At 44.7% G+C, this 13,479-nt stretch overlaps 1 protein-coding gene across 1 annotated transcript in view; it reads right to left on the bottom strand.

Annotated features, from left to right (window-relative positions):
* The window catches only part of MED13 (mediator complex subunit 13), an 83,510-nt gene that overhangs the window by 16,660 nt on the left and 53,371 nt on the right, over positions 1-13,479 (bottom strand). The window contains exons 14-17 of the mRNA XM_066575097.1: positions 13,252-13,448; positions 12,026-12,222; positions 10,926-11,845; positions 1,060-1,227 (exon numbers count right to left, since the gene is read on the bottom strand). Coding sequence (XP_066431194.1) covers positions 1,060-1,227; positions 10,926-11,845; positions 12,026-12,222; positions 13,252-13,448 — 1,482 coding nt within the window. The remainder of the gene's footprint in view (positions 1-1,059; positions 1,228-10,925; positions 11,846-12,025; positions 12,223-13,251; positions 13,449-13,479) is intronic.

Here is a 13,479-nt window from a genome sequence, read left to right as displayed (position 1 = left end):
GCCAGAACACGAAGAGATAAGAGAAGTACTCAAGTTATTGATGCACCTTACAGATGTTCATTGTGAGCACCTTTAATGACAGCAGACAAAACAATGCATCTCCAATGCACTAGAATTGATAACGGAGCATTTGTAGGGACACATCTGGGCAGAATTGGACTACAGTGGTGCCTTGACATAAGAGTTTAATCTGTTCCGAGACGGAGCTCTTTAGCCCAAAAACTCGTATGTCAAAGCACTTTTTTCCATTGAAATGCACTGAAACGCCATTAATGCATTTCAATGGGGAAACTAACTGCAAGTTAAAAGAGAAAAAAAAACAAGAAAAAAAAACAAAAACAAACAAAACCACACAATCAATACTCACCTACCGCGGGTGTTCCCCGAAGATCTGCGGCGCTGCTGCAGGCTGACGCTTCCTCCTCCACACCGACAGAGCATTGCTTTCTGGATGCGGGGCTTGAATGCCCTGCCTCCAGCAAAGCTCTGATTGGTTAACCCAGTGCCAGCTTTCATGGGCTGACGTAGTGCTGAGTTAACCAATCAAAGCTTAGCTTGCTGGAGGCATAGCATTCAAACCCCGCATCCCAAAAGCAATGCTGTGTCGGAGGAGGGAGCGACAGCCTGCAGCAGCGCCGCAGACCATCACAAGGACGAAACGCCAGTGACGGGTGAGTATAGATTCCCCCCCTCCCCCCCCGAGCCTCAGTTTGCGAGTTTTTTTTGACTTGCTAGCAGGCTCGTACCCCAAGTTTTTGCTCGCAAGTCAAAAAAACTTGCAAGCTGAGGCACCACTGTATGTACTTTACATGTGCCGTGTCACCAACAGCACCCAAATCAATAAGGGTGCATTAAAAGCATAAAGGAGTTCTTGTGTTTTCACGTCATTCTGCCTGTTAAATGACAATTCAAGTATGAAGAAATCAGCTTTACTTTTGCATCATTCTTTCTGAATCTCCCTGCATCTACTACACAATATATTCCTATGAACTGAAATGGTCACACTGCAAAATCTGTTTATAGTCCTAGGCTAAAAAGTATAAAAAGAACTTTACTCACCATAGGAGCCACGGCCAGCCATTTTGTGAAACTGTTGCCAGGTTAAAGGGCCTTGTACACCCCACGATCGTACAGTTCGCTTCTTTTGAACTGCATCTTGCAAAACAGGTTGCAAAGAAAGAAGCATCCGAAGGATGTCTTGGGAACACTGCTTGCTGGAATCTACTGCTGCAATTCAAAAACAAGGTTTTTGCAAATTAGCAACACTGTAGCTATGCCTCGACATCAAGAATGCCGCATACAAATAAAGCCAAGGTTTCATTTATTCACAATTATAGGGGTTGTCTGAGTAAACACTAAAATTAAAATGAATTCCTGCTCCTTAGTGTAAAACAATAGTAAAAAGGTTTACTCACTACTGTGACTCCCTGCAGCTGCAGCGCCTCAGCTCAGTTCTCTACACTGGGTCTGTGTCAACAGTCTGTGGCACCCTATAATGTATGCTGAACAGAGATGAGTGAACGTACTCGGTAAGGCCGATTTCGCAATCGAGCACCGCGATTTTCGAGTACTTCACTACTCGGGTGAAAAGTACTCGGGGGCGCTGTGGGGCGTGGCGTGGTGGAGCGGGGGGTAGCAGCGCGGAACAGGTGGGAGCTCTCTCTCTCTCTCTCCCTCTCCCCTCTGCAACCCCCCGCTCACCCACAGCGCACCCGAGTACTTTTCACCCGAGTAGTGAAGTACTCAAAAATCGCGGTGCTCGATTGCGAAATCGCCCTTACCGAGTACGTTCGCTCATCTCTAATGCTGAACAAAACCACAGACCTCACTGCTCAAATACTAAGGCGTGGGATTGGCTGCAGCAGCCTGTAACGTCCCTATAAACAGTGTCGGGGCAAACAAAAGGATGCAGCGCTGCAGCTGTGAGGAGCAGGAACTTCCCAAAATAAGTCTTATATAGATAGTAGAGAAATAGGATGCAACCTCAATTTTGTGATTGGTGGGGCTGTTTTTAAACTTGACACTCACCATGGTAGGTGTAAGAAATGCAACAAAACCCCCTTCCCTTTAATAAGTCAGTGTTACAATGGTGCAAATAGATACTGTGATAGACTATCAGGTTTTTTTTCTGGCCCTCTGATACACATGACTAAGTGCTGATACACAGATACATACACACGTACATAACCATATCTTTCAATACTTGCAGAGGAGTGCCAGATAAGGATTTCATGTATTTACCTACCTTTCAAAAACTTAAAAAGAGGTCACAAGTTGAAGGACCAGCGATTTAATTTAACCATAAAAAGTAGATAGTCTACATCTGGGCCATCACATATAACCACATCATTCCAGCTCAACACACAGGGGCTAGCATTTATACCATCTAAGGCCACCTGCACACTGGCGGATTTTTACTGCAGAATCCACGGCCGGCATTCGCACAGCGGATCCGCAGCAAATACTGTCCACAGCATGCTATGGGAAATAGATTCTTCCTGCACATGAGCGGAACCAATCGCAATTTCCACTCGCGGAGCAAGAATCGCAGCATGCTCCATTTTTGCGCAGACATTGACATTTATAAATCAGAACTACCATCCTACTTCGATTCTGTGCGGAATCCACACAAACGGCTTCCGCTGAAGCCAATAGAAGCCATCTAATCCGCGACCCTTCTGCACTGACACTGCAGAAGGCCTCCTTCCCACGGACAGATTTCCGCCGCGTAATAAGCGACGAAAATCTGCCGTGTTGCCCGCAGCTATTAGGTTCTATTAATAGCTCAATGCTCACGGTGCGGAATTCCGCACAGTGAAATCACCCGTCCTCACCCGCGGCATGCTCTATTAGCCGCAGGTGCACGCGCGGCCAGCTTCCATTGCAGTCAATGGAAGCCGTCCATTCACGCTATCTTCCACTGTAGCACAGCGGAAGATATCGTGAAATCGCCTCTCCGCCTACCGCCGCCGCATTATGTGATGCGGTCAGCGCGTCATATGACACAGCCGGTTGCGCCATGTGCCGCTGTGGGCATGTCTTGTGACGTTGCCGGCTGTGTCACATGACGCTGCGTCCCGGATCCGCAGGTAAGTATGGGGTCTCTGGGGGGGGGGGGGGGGGAGAGAGGATGGGGCGGCGCCGTGACGGGCTTCGCCGCGGAATATTTCGCGGCGGAGCCAGTAACGGCCGCGTGCAGCCGGCCGAAAGGTAGCAGATTCCGAATCCGCTAGGCGATGACACAGTAAAAGCAGGGATTTAAACAAACCAAAAAAAACTGTGCTGCGCATGTGATGGCTCGCAGTGCAAACCATCCGCACTACAGTAAAGAGACTTCGGCGCAGACGCCAGCCTGGCTTAGGGTAGGATTCCACATGAGGAGTCCGATCTGCCTGTGTGCAGCAGGCCATAAATATTTACTTTCTACTCCCCATCCTCTATTTTTCCTACACCATTTATTAAATAGTTTTATTCTCCAGCATATTACAAGGAAAATTCTAAGGGAATTAAGTAATGTGAAACAGACCCTCGTTTCTTATATTAAAGGACTCTAATGACAGGGTCTGTTCCACTGGATTGGTGAGTAACCAATGTATTACCAATATTCAAAAAGGGGGTCAAAAAGTGAACCTGGAAACTGCAGACCAGCAATTCTTACTTATATTGTGGGGAAAATGTTTGAAGTGTTTCTAAAGGCCCCTTTACATGCCACGATTATTGCTTAAACAGCCGAACAATTAAGCACTCACAATAAGGGTGCATGCACACGGGCGGATTTGAATTGCAGAATCTGGAACGTACGTTCACCTCCAGATTCTGCAGCAAATACCGCCCAAAGCATGCAATGCAAAAGTGATTCCTCAAGACACAAAAAAAAAAAAGGCGCTGCAGAATAAGTTGGCACTATACAAACAAGTCCCTTACCCCCTTATTTTTTTAACTGATTTATGGTAAAAGGATTGTGCAGTAAAATAGCAATATTTGCAGATTACAGAAAAGTGTGCAAAATAATTAACATGAGCGAACAGAATGCAGTTGCAAGAGGATCTGGATAAGTTGGGGACTTGGGCAGAAAAAAAAGTGTCAAATGAGATTTAAAATGTCACCATTACACACTAAATGGGAAACCACTGGGGAACACTGACCTGGAAAAGGACTTGGGGGTTTCAGTTAACTGTAAGCTTAACTGGAGCAACCAGCATCAGGCAGCTGCTGCCACGGCAAATAGGATCATGGGGTGCATCAAAAGAGGTCTACGGGCACTAGTCAGACCACACATGGAATATTGTGTATAGTTTTGGCCACTGGTAATCAAGAAGGACATATCAGAGCTCCAGCGGGTTCAAAGGAGGAAACTAAAGTAATAAATGGAATGGGTGGACTACGATACCCAGAGAGGTTATAAAAGTTGTGATTGTTTAGTTTGGAGGGGGGGGGGGGGGGGGGGGGGGGGGAAATACAGCTGTGGGACGACCTGCAGCGGGGGCGCATAAACGCTGATTCTTGCTCACCCAGACAACACTGTGAAGGGGTCCCTAGACTTCTACCGTAAGGGGGTACATGGCCCCACAGACAGCGCTACTGATCTGGTGAGTGAGGGTGCCGGAGTGTAGCTATTCTTAATGGAAACCCGGAAGCTACTTAGACAACATCTTGCTGCCAATCGGGAACTAGGGGTGTGACAGGGGCATTCTTCCATGCCACCTGTCAACCCCCTTGCTTCGGGTGGTGTCAAGATACACCAGTACAGAGATCCCTCCCATCTATTTATACCCAGGACTGTGACTGTAGCAAAGGGACGCCCTCTATGTCTAAAGTGAAGAAGTTTTCCTTTACTGTAAGAGCAGTAAGACGAGCTCTCTGCCTGAAGACGCAGTGATGGTAAACTTGATAAAAAAGTTGGAACTGCCTGGTCACATTTCTTGAGCGTTACAATATTACAGGTTATAGTCACTAATCACTTCAGTAGGGTTGTTGATTCGGGGATTATTCTGATTGCCAGATTGGAGTCAGGAATACATTTTTTTCCCCCTTAGGCCCCCTGCACACGAGCGGGTCGGATCCGGCAGCGAGAATTCTCGCCGCGGGACCCGACCCGAGAGTCTGCAGGGACGAGCGCGTACTCTCCCGCGCCTGGCGGCCCCAGCTCTTTCATGTGCCGGCTGCGGCGCAGCCGGCGCATGCGCAGACCGGAGCCGGCGGCCGGGTGAGTGCGTGCCCCGCACAAAAATAGGACATGTCGCGGTTTTGTTTGCCGCGCGAGATTTTGCGTGGCCAAACCGCGGCCGTCTGCATAGGAGTGCGTATTGTAATGCACTCCTATGCAAACTTTCAGTGGCGGAAATCCCGCGGCGGGATTTCCGCCCGTGTGCAGGCGGCCTTAAATAGGGAAAATTGGCTTCTACCTCATTGGGGATTTTTTGCCTTCTTCTGGCTCAACTGAGGGGCGGGAGAGAGGAAGGGGTGAGGAAGCGGTAATAGACTGAACTAGATGAACATAGGTCTTTTTTTAGCCTAAAATAAATTTTTATGATAGATAGATAAAATTACCCTACAAGACATTCCAATCTAAAAATCATTCTTAGACCACACAATTAAATAGGTATTAACTTTATGCTCCTCCAACAGCCCGTGTGTGCATCAATCTTGTAATATTAAAAACGCTTAAGTTTTACCACTGAAAATAAAGTATGGAGTGCCTACTAGTAGGGATCTCCCTCCCAGCACCTTTGCAATCTGCTGCCCATCTGTAGGCCTCCTGTCCACAGGCGGATTTGATTTGCGGGACACCTGCAAATCAAGCCACCCATAGGGATGCATGGGCACCCGCACATTAAAGCATGTGGATTTGATGACTTCTGAGTTCGGAAAACAAATCGCAGCATGCTCCATTTCTGTGCGGATCCCACACGGACGGCTTCAACGGAAGCTGTCCGATCCGCAGCACACTCACAGCTGACACTACAGATGTGCCGTGGATCCACGGGAAAGCAGAAGTTTATTTAAAAAAAAAAGGTGTACTGCGCATGTGTGTGCCGCGCCCGCACACTTCAGCAGTGCAGGACAAAAGATCCGGACAGGTAAAAAAAAATAAAATAAATAAGAAATGTGTCCTTGTCTGTGGGCAGGGTTGGCTCTCACTGTGGGCGGAAACCGACCCGCCCGTAGACATGAGGCCTTAGGCTTCTCTAGTAACAGGGACATGGAGACACTGCTAGCTACTAATGCAACAAAAGCGCAGGAATTTAGATGCTGCCTTACAGATGATTGGAGCAGAGCTATGCAAGGCAGTATGGGAGAGGAAGTCCCAGCCAGTAGTGCCAGCAGGTTGGCTGGCTGAATACCGGTCTCACCTGTAAGGGAAGTGGAAACAGAAGGGCAGCAGAAAAATAGCTTACATCAAAAACAAGATTGATAGAATTCAAAACTGGATGTAAACGGGGTGTGCGAATACAGATTTACGACCGTTTTCATACATTGAGCACAAGACTTAAACCGTCACAAGCATTTAGGGCGGACATTAACAACATCTGACCAAACTAGTGAGAGAGTTGGGGCAACCAGATCTCAGTTTTATTGTCTCCGAATTAAAAATTGTAACACCGCAGCAGTTTAACCCCTTAGTGACCAAGCCCGTTTGTGCCTTAGTGACGGAGGCAAGTTTTGGAAATCTGACATGCGTCATTTTGACATAGAATAACTCTGTAAAGGTTTTGCATATCCAATTGATTCTGACGCATTTTCACCACATGTTGTACTTTATTTAGGTGGCAGAAATAGACAGATATACACAAATTCTATTTATTAAAGTCGCCAAAATTGAGAAAATGTTTTTCTCAAGGTTTTTCTCCCTTTCGAAAGGCCCCAGGGCTGCCTATCAAGCCATCCCCATGATGCATGCCAGATTGCATGCTATGGCATTTCATCATACTGTAGGAGCAATCAAAGCATTGCTAGTTGTGGTCCCCTAGGGGGAAGCTTTAAAGAAGAAAAAAAATAGGGAAAAAATAAGATCAAAGTTTTACTAATTGTCAAAAAAAAACAAAACACAAAACACATTAAAAGTTTAAGTCACCCCCTTTTGCCAAATCTATAACAAAAAAAACCAAATCATAAAACAAATATACATATTTGGCTTCGCCATGTCCGTAAAAGTCTGATCTAACAAAGTAGTGCATTATTTACCGCACATGGTGAACGTAGTCCGAAAAATAAAATAAACAATCAAAAGGTTGTATGTATTCTGAAATGGTACCAACAGAAACAGGATGTCTTGCAAAAAAAAATCAGCCCTTGCACAACTATTGATGGAAAGAAAAAAAAAACCTTATTACACGCAGAAGATGGCGGGAGAAAGTAATTTTTAAAAAAATTAAATGTCTTTGAAAAAAAAAACTACATAGTAGTACAGCAAGGGAAAAAAAATACACTATGCAAGTTTGGTATTGTAGTAATCGTACTGACCCATAGAATAAAGCTTAAAAGAGTTATGATTTTTTAAAAAGGCATGCAGGGGGGGTAGGAGGGGGAACGATGAAAATAGGGGGTGGGGTGGTGTGCCGCATCATTAAGGGGTTTACAAATTCATCTTGGGGTGTACTGCATATTTAGACCCCACATTTTCTGAATAAATCTAAGATAGGCCCCCTGCCCATGGGCAGGATTTTCCACAGAATTTCCAGCATTAGATAACGCAATCCTAGGCAGACGGGCGCGTTTTTTCTCTGTGTGAAAACACACGCTGAAAACAAATCGCGGCATGTTCTATTTCTGTGCGGGTCTCGCAGAGGCCCTCCCAGAAATGTCAGTAGTGACAGTCCGGCCCCGCGCAGAGAATGAATACGCCCCCCCCCCCCCAGCTTCTGCGCTTGTGTGCAGTATTTTGCCAATGGGTGCATACGCCGAAGTTAGGTAAAGGTCCGCGGATAAAGATCCCGTCTGGGGACATCGCTGGAGGTTTTAGGTAAGCAACCTCCCCTCCCCCTCATGGATCGGATCCGTGACAGGAGGTGAAATTTGTGACCTTTTTTTTTTTTTTTTTAATTTTACGTGATAGCCATTATCCATTGGATAGCAGCGAACACGTGACCAGGGACCGCACTGTGGCACCTTGTCATACCTGGCTTTTGCACATGCGTCTGCCACTTTGGCAACTAGCACGTGCACAATAGCCAGGGTAAGGTCCGCAGATAAATTCCAGGGGGCAAGTTATGAGATTTTTTTCCTGCCTCACAGATATGATCCGTAAGGGGAGATGAAACTACCTTTTTTTATTCTTAACTTTAAATGATCATTTATTCATTGGATACAGCGGTTCCCTGGTGATCTTTCCGTTTCAAGCTACACATGCAAGCTGAGAGCAGAGAGACTTTAAATCTCCCGGGGCGGGAGCCCTTCTGTGCACGCGTCGGGCACGCATGCGCAGACGATGCAAGGTCCTGGAAGGACCATATCGCAGAGGACCGGGGTGAGTATTTTCCCCTCCCCTCCTTTCCCACCACCCCCCCATGACAGCTCCAGGTTGATGGCTACCTCCAGGAACCAACAACGTGGAGCTTTCAAATCCTCGGCTCAGGTGACTTTAATCCTCAGGGAGAGCATGTTTTTACGTCCCTGAGGATTAAAGCCCACTTAGCTACGATATAAAGGCAATGGGGCCTTCACTATGGAGTTAAAAATCGGAGTATTATATTGTCAAAAACGTCCAGAAAGCAGAATGTGATTTTCCCCGACACATCACTCATAACTGACTGATCATGAAACCATAATGTTTTAAATGTTTCCAATCCCTTTTGAAGAGCTACTTCTTCTGGTTGTATTTCCTCTTTCAGAGGTATGATGCAAGTTAAAGAGAGTTGCCACATGAAAAAGTTATGTCCTCTATTCACAGAATAAGGGATAACTATCTGATCGGTGGGGGGGGTCTGACTGCTGGAACAGCCACTTATCCTAATGGAAGTCTTAAAGATCCCTGATGGATCGTGGAGGGATGATCACGAGTACGCGGTACTGCTTTATTATTTTAAAATCACATTGCTGAAGACTGTCGAGCTCTTGTTAACGCCTTACAACCACATGACGTATAGCCACATCATGGAGGCGCAAAGCTTGTATGGAGCGGGATTGGGAGCAGATTACACTCCATACACGGTGGGTGCCAGTAGTCTGTGACAGCAACCCACAACAGCAGAGATCAGTGAACGCCGACAGCTGCTGTAAACGCAGTAGCTGCAGTACTGATAGCGGCATTTAACCCCTTGAGTGGCACGCCCGGATATTTTCCGGGACGAGCTCCACTGCTCATAGCGGCATAGCCCGGAAGATTTCCGGGCTATGTATCACTATGGGAGCTGCAGAGCACAATGCCACAAGCTGTGACAGTGTGCTCTGCCTGCACAGTCCCACAGAGAACAAAGCAAGGGCTTTGAAAAACCAGCAGAAGATATTGCCGATATGTCGGCAACCTCCTGCTTTGTTTACAGGTTGCCATAGAGACCATCGGCTTGTCAGAAGCAAGCCGATGGTCTCTGTGGCAGGAAGAGCTTGGTGCTTGGCTGTCAGAGGACACCTAGGTACCAGCTCTTACAGCAGAGATCAGAGAAAACCTCCGATCTCTGCTGTGTTAACCCTTTACATGCTGCAGTCTATGTGACTGCAGCATGTAAAGGGCTGTCACTGCTGCATGTAAAGGGCTGTCACCATCGGACCCCCGGAATGTGATCAGGGGGTCTTGATGGGTCCCTGTGGAACTCCCCCCAAAAAAAAAAAAAAATGTATTAAAAAAAACAAAAAAAAAAAAACGTAAAAAATTATAAAAAAAACAAAAACAAAAAAAAAAAAACACTTGTCTCCCTTTACTTTGTAAAAAATCAAAAATACAATCACACGTGGTATCCGTGTGTGTCGTAATGACCCAGAGAAGGAAGTTAATGCATTATTTAACTCCTTAATGACATGGCCCCTTTTTTTTCTTTTTTCCCCCCATTTCTTTTTTCCTCCCCCCTGTTTAACAAAAATCACAACTTGTCCCGCAAAAAACAAGCCCTCATATGGCCATGTCAATGGAAAAATGAAAAAGTTATGGCTCTTGAGACGCAACTGCAAAATTAGTTGAAATTCAATGATTAGACCATTTTAAAAAACCTGCCCTGGTGGGCATGACAGGGTGGTAGGAAACCCGCCACTCAAGGGGTTAAATGTCCCAATCCTTGTTTGGTGGTCCCGAAAAGGAATCAGGAAATGAAGTTTGTAACCTTATAATGCCACTGTTTTGTTTATTTTTATTGACAATTCGTCAGGAACCATATTTATCACACTACTCATATGTTAGGTATCTTCAGGTTAGCGAATTAGTCCTGATATACTGGCTAATGCATCCTGAATAAACTGGTAAAATATGGCATGCCGTATGACTAGCCGTCAGTCCATCAGGGCTAATGGTTCTGCTGCTCTTGGACTCCATTATCTTTCTGGGCTTGGGGGACTTGTACTCCGAGTAGCTAGAAATATGCTCTCAGGGAATGGATTGATGTACAGAGCATTTTCTTCAGATCATACGGCACGCAGTACTTTATACCACTTAGTTCAGTGGTAATATCTCAATCATCAAAAATCAAGGGGTACCAAAAAGGTGGAATACTCAGAGCTTCAATAAAAGTGCTTCTCCTTAGTTGCATAAAACTAACACACACGGATCAATGAAAGTCCACTGACTTTCATGGACTCCAGTCACATGTAATATGCAGTGAAAGAATGGCCTGGGACATGAGCCCTAAAAAAGAATTCATAAAACAAAAGCACTAAAAACCAAAACAAAATAGTGCACAATGTAACAAATCTGAATGCCCGATTCAGTCAAGTGTAAAACTGTCAGCGGGACTTCAACAAAGCTCCTGTGATAAAAATAAATACATCAGGGTACTCACCATTCCTTTTAGACCAGCGATGTAAGCAAGAACTTCTGACAAGTGCTTCATCCACTTTGCCTCCAGACATGTTATCCATAAACTGTCGGCCGTGCTCCAGTGCCAAGTAGCAATCATTACAGCAGTCTTGTTCTTCAACACGGACTGTGTAATTCACAATGCTGGTTTTTGTTGCTGGCTCTTCATCCATAATTCCAAATGGAGAGAACAAATTAGTGCACTGATCATGTAAAAGTAGTATTAATTCATCCGGCATTTTCTCTGCATCCTTTAGCACCCCGTGATCAACTCCCGCAGCTCTAAGGGTATCGAAGCGCTTTTCCACTTCCTTCGCACATTCTGTATGTCTGCCAATTATATCCAATTCATCCTCCAAAAACAAGCCAGAGTTGTTGCCAAACTTCCGATTCATCACTGCACTAAAGCCACATGTACAGCGGTACTGTACTTCTTGGGTGGGATCAGGAATATACACACCAACGTCTGCACCTTTAATGTTCATGTTGCAAACACAAATGCAGCAGCTGTCAAAATTGCAATCCTTAAAGAGATTCATTACAGATTCTGAAAGGATAAGGTTGACATATAGGCTGTGCGCCTCCGGGATCGATGGAACGGTTGCTGGTTCTACGGAATTCAATGGTCTGCACGTTGAAGGTGTGGAGGCTGGAGAGTACAAATCTGAATTCTCATATTTGACAGACCCCTGAACACTGGCTGGACCTGCTCTTGGGGTACGAGGAGTTCTTGGTGTTCGCGGAGTGGGAGCAGAAAAGCGAGGTGTGGCAGGAGAAGGAAGAATGCCTGCTCCGCCATTGCTTGGTGGGGCACTGTTTGACATTCCAAATGGAGTATGGGTTTGGGGTGTGTAGGTCTGAACATATTCCTGGTCAATTGCACTGCTGACACTAGAGATATTCCTAAGAGAAAGAAAAGAAAAGGAATGATAGTTCAGTTGCCAAAAGTGGTACTAGAATTCAATTACACGTATTAGAAATTGCCTGACTTTTCTCATGTTAGGGGCAAAAGTGTAGGAACCCTGAAAAATTAGGAACAGACTTAAAAACTGAAGTTAGATTGCACTAGGTTGAGGAACTTACCCATCTTTGATAAAAGGCATTGTGGGTACAGGAGGGAGCAGGTCTAATTTCCCAACTGTCCAACTGGGACGGTAAATGCACTCATCTGGCAACTTGATGGGTGGTAAGCACTGGCTAGGAAGGGTCTTCAATGGAGCAAACATCGTACATCCCACCATTACTTGACATGTTTCTGGTTTGTATACATAGGAGAAATCCTGTGAAAAGAAAAAAAAAAGTAAGTTCCATATTTTACTCCTATAAGTAGTCTTCATTTTTAAAAGACAAGTCTGCATCACATTCAATAGTGAGCAGCTCTTAATAGTATTCTGATCTACATTTAACGGTTTAAAATAGCACGTTTGTATAATTTTTCACGTACATTTAGCATCTACAGGTTTTTAAAAACGCATGCATTAAACAGATAGCCATACACTTCTATACGTTTGTGCTTTTACACAAAGACGTATACGTTTATCACTGTAAACTTTTAGTTAGTTGAACACTTTTTTCCCCTATAGGACACTTCGTAACAAAAAAACAAAACAAAAAAAAACAACAACAAAACAACAAAAAAAAACACTAAAAGTATGGAAACAGTCATAAGTTTCCATACATTTTCTATTGACTAATGTCAAAGAGCACATGTTTCCATGCTTTTCTTGTGAGACAAACTATGCTTTTCCATCCTGCACAAAGAAGAAAACAAAAACAAACATTCAAAGATATGGGGATTCAAACGTTGTCAAAAGTATGCATTTTTGAACTATGCTTTAGCCTACAGGTACATGTATAAAACCGTATGCGATTCACGGATGCTGAAATCCTAGTATGAATAGCAAACCGGAAAACAAAAACCAAGACAATAAGCCGGACTAGGCATTTATTTCTGTTCTGAGTAATAATTGTTGATATCACAACACCATGGAGACAACACTTGATAGAACGGTTATAGTAGACCACCGTCAACATAAAGCCAAATGATTCATGCAGTGAGAAAACATAACCAACCAACTAGCTAACTACTGATCCCCGGCATCACTTAGCGCATGATTTAGGGACAGGGGGAATTTCTGCTAGTCAAGATAGCCAAAGAAAATAATCAACCGTGCAAGCATTTATAACAAAATGTTCAGGAATGAATGCCAAGAGTACGACTGTGTGACATGATAACCAAACACAACAAAACAAAGCAGATCTTTTCTCAAATTATGTAAATTATGTAAATGTAGGTTTAAACGAGTTACCTTAAGTTCAGAGTGTTTGGGGCTACAAAATCCTTCATCTACTTCTATTTTGAACTGGGTAGATATCCCATCAAGTGTTGTTCCTCCTGGTGTAGTGTCAATGTTGCCATAATCTTTGTTCATGTTCATAGGCGAGAAGCCCAAGTGCTGTTCCAAAGAAGGTGGCGTTGGGTACATTTTATGAAGATCAACTGTACCTGCAGATGACAAATTTACATAAAGCTTTTT

The sequence above is a fragment of the Eleutherodactylus coqui genome, chromosome 1 (genome assembly GCF_035609145.1).
Source record: "Eleutherodactylus coqui strain aEleCoq1 chromosome 1, aEleCoq1.hap1, whole genome shotgun sequence".
In the NCBI taxonomy this organism is placed as follows: Eukaryota; Metazoa; Chordata; class Amphibia; order Anura; family Eleutherodactylidae; genus Eleutherodactylus; species Eleutherodactylus coqui.
Note: the sequence above shows the minus strand (reverse complement) of the source record. Positions and strands in the feature narration are given on the sequence as shown.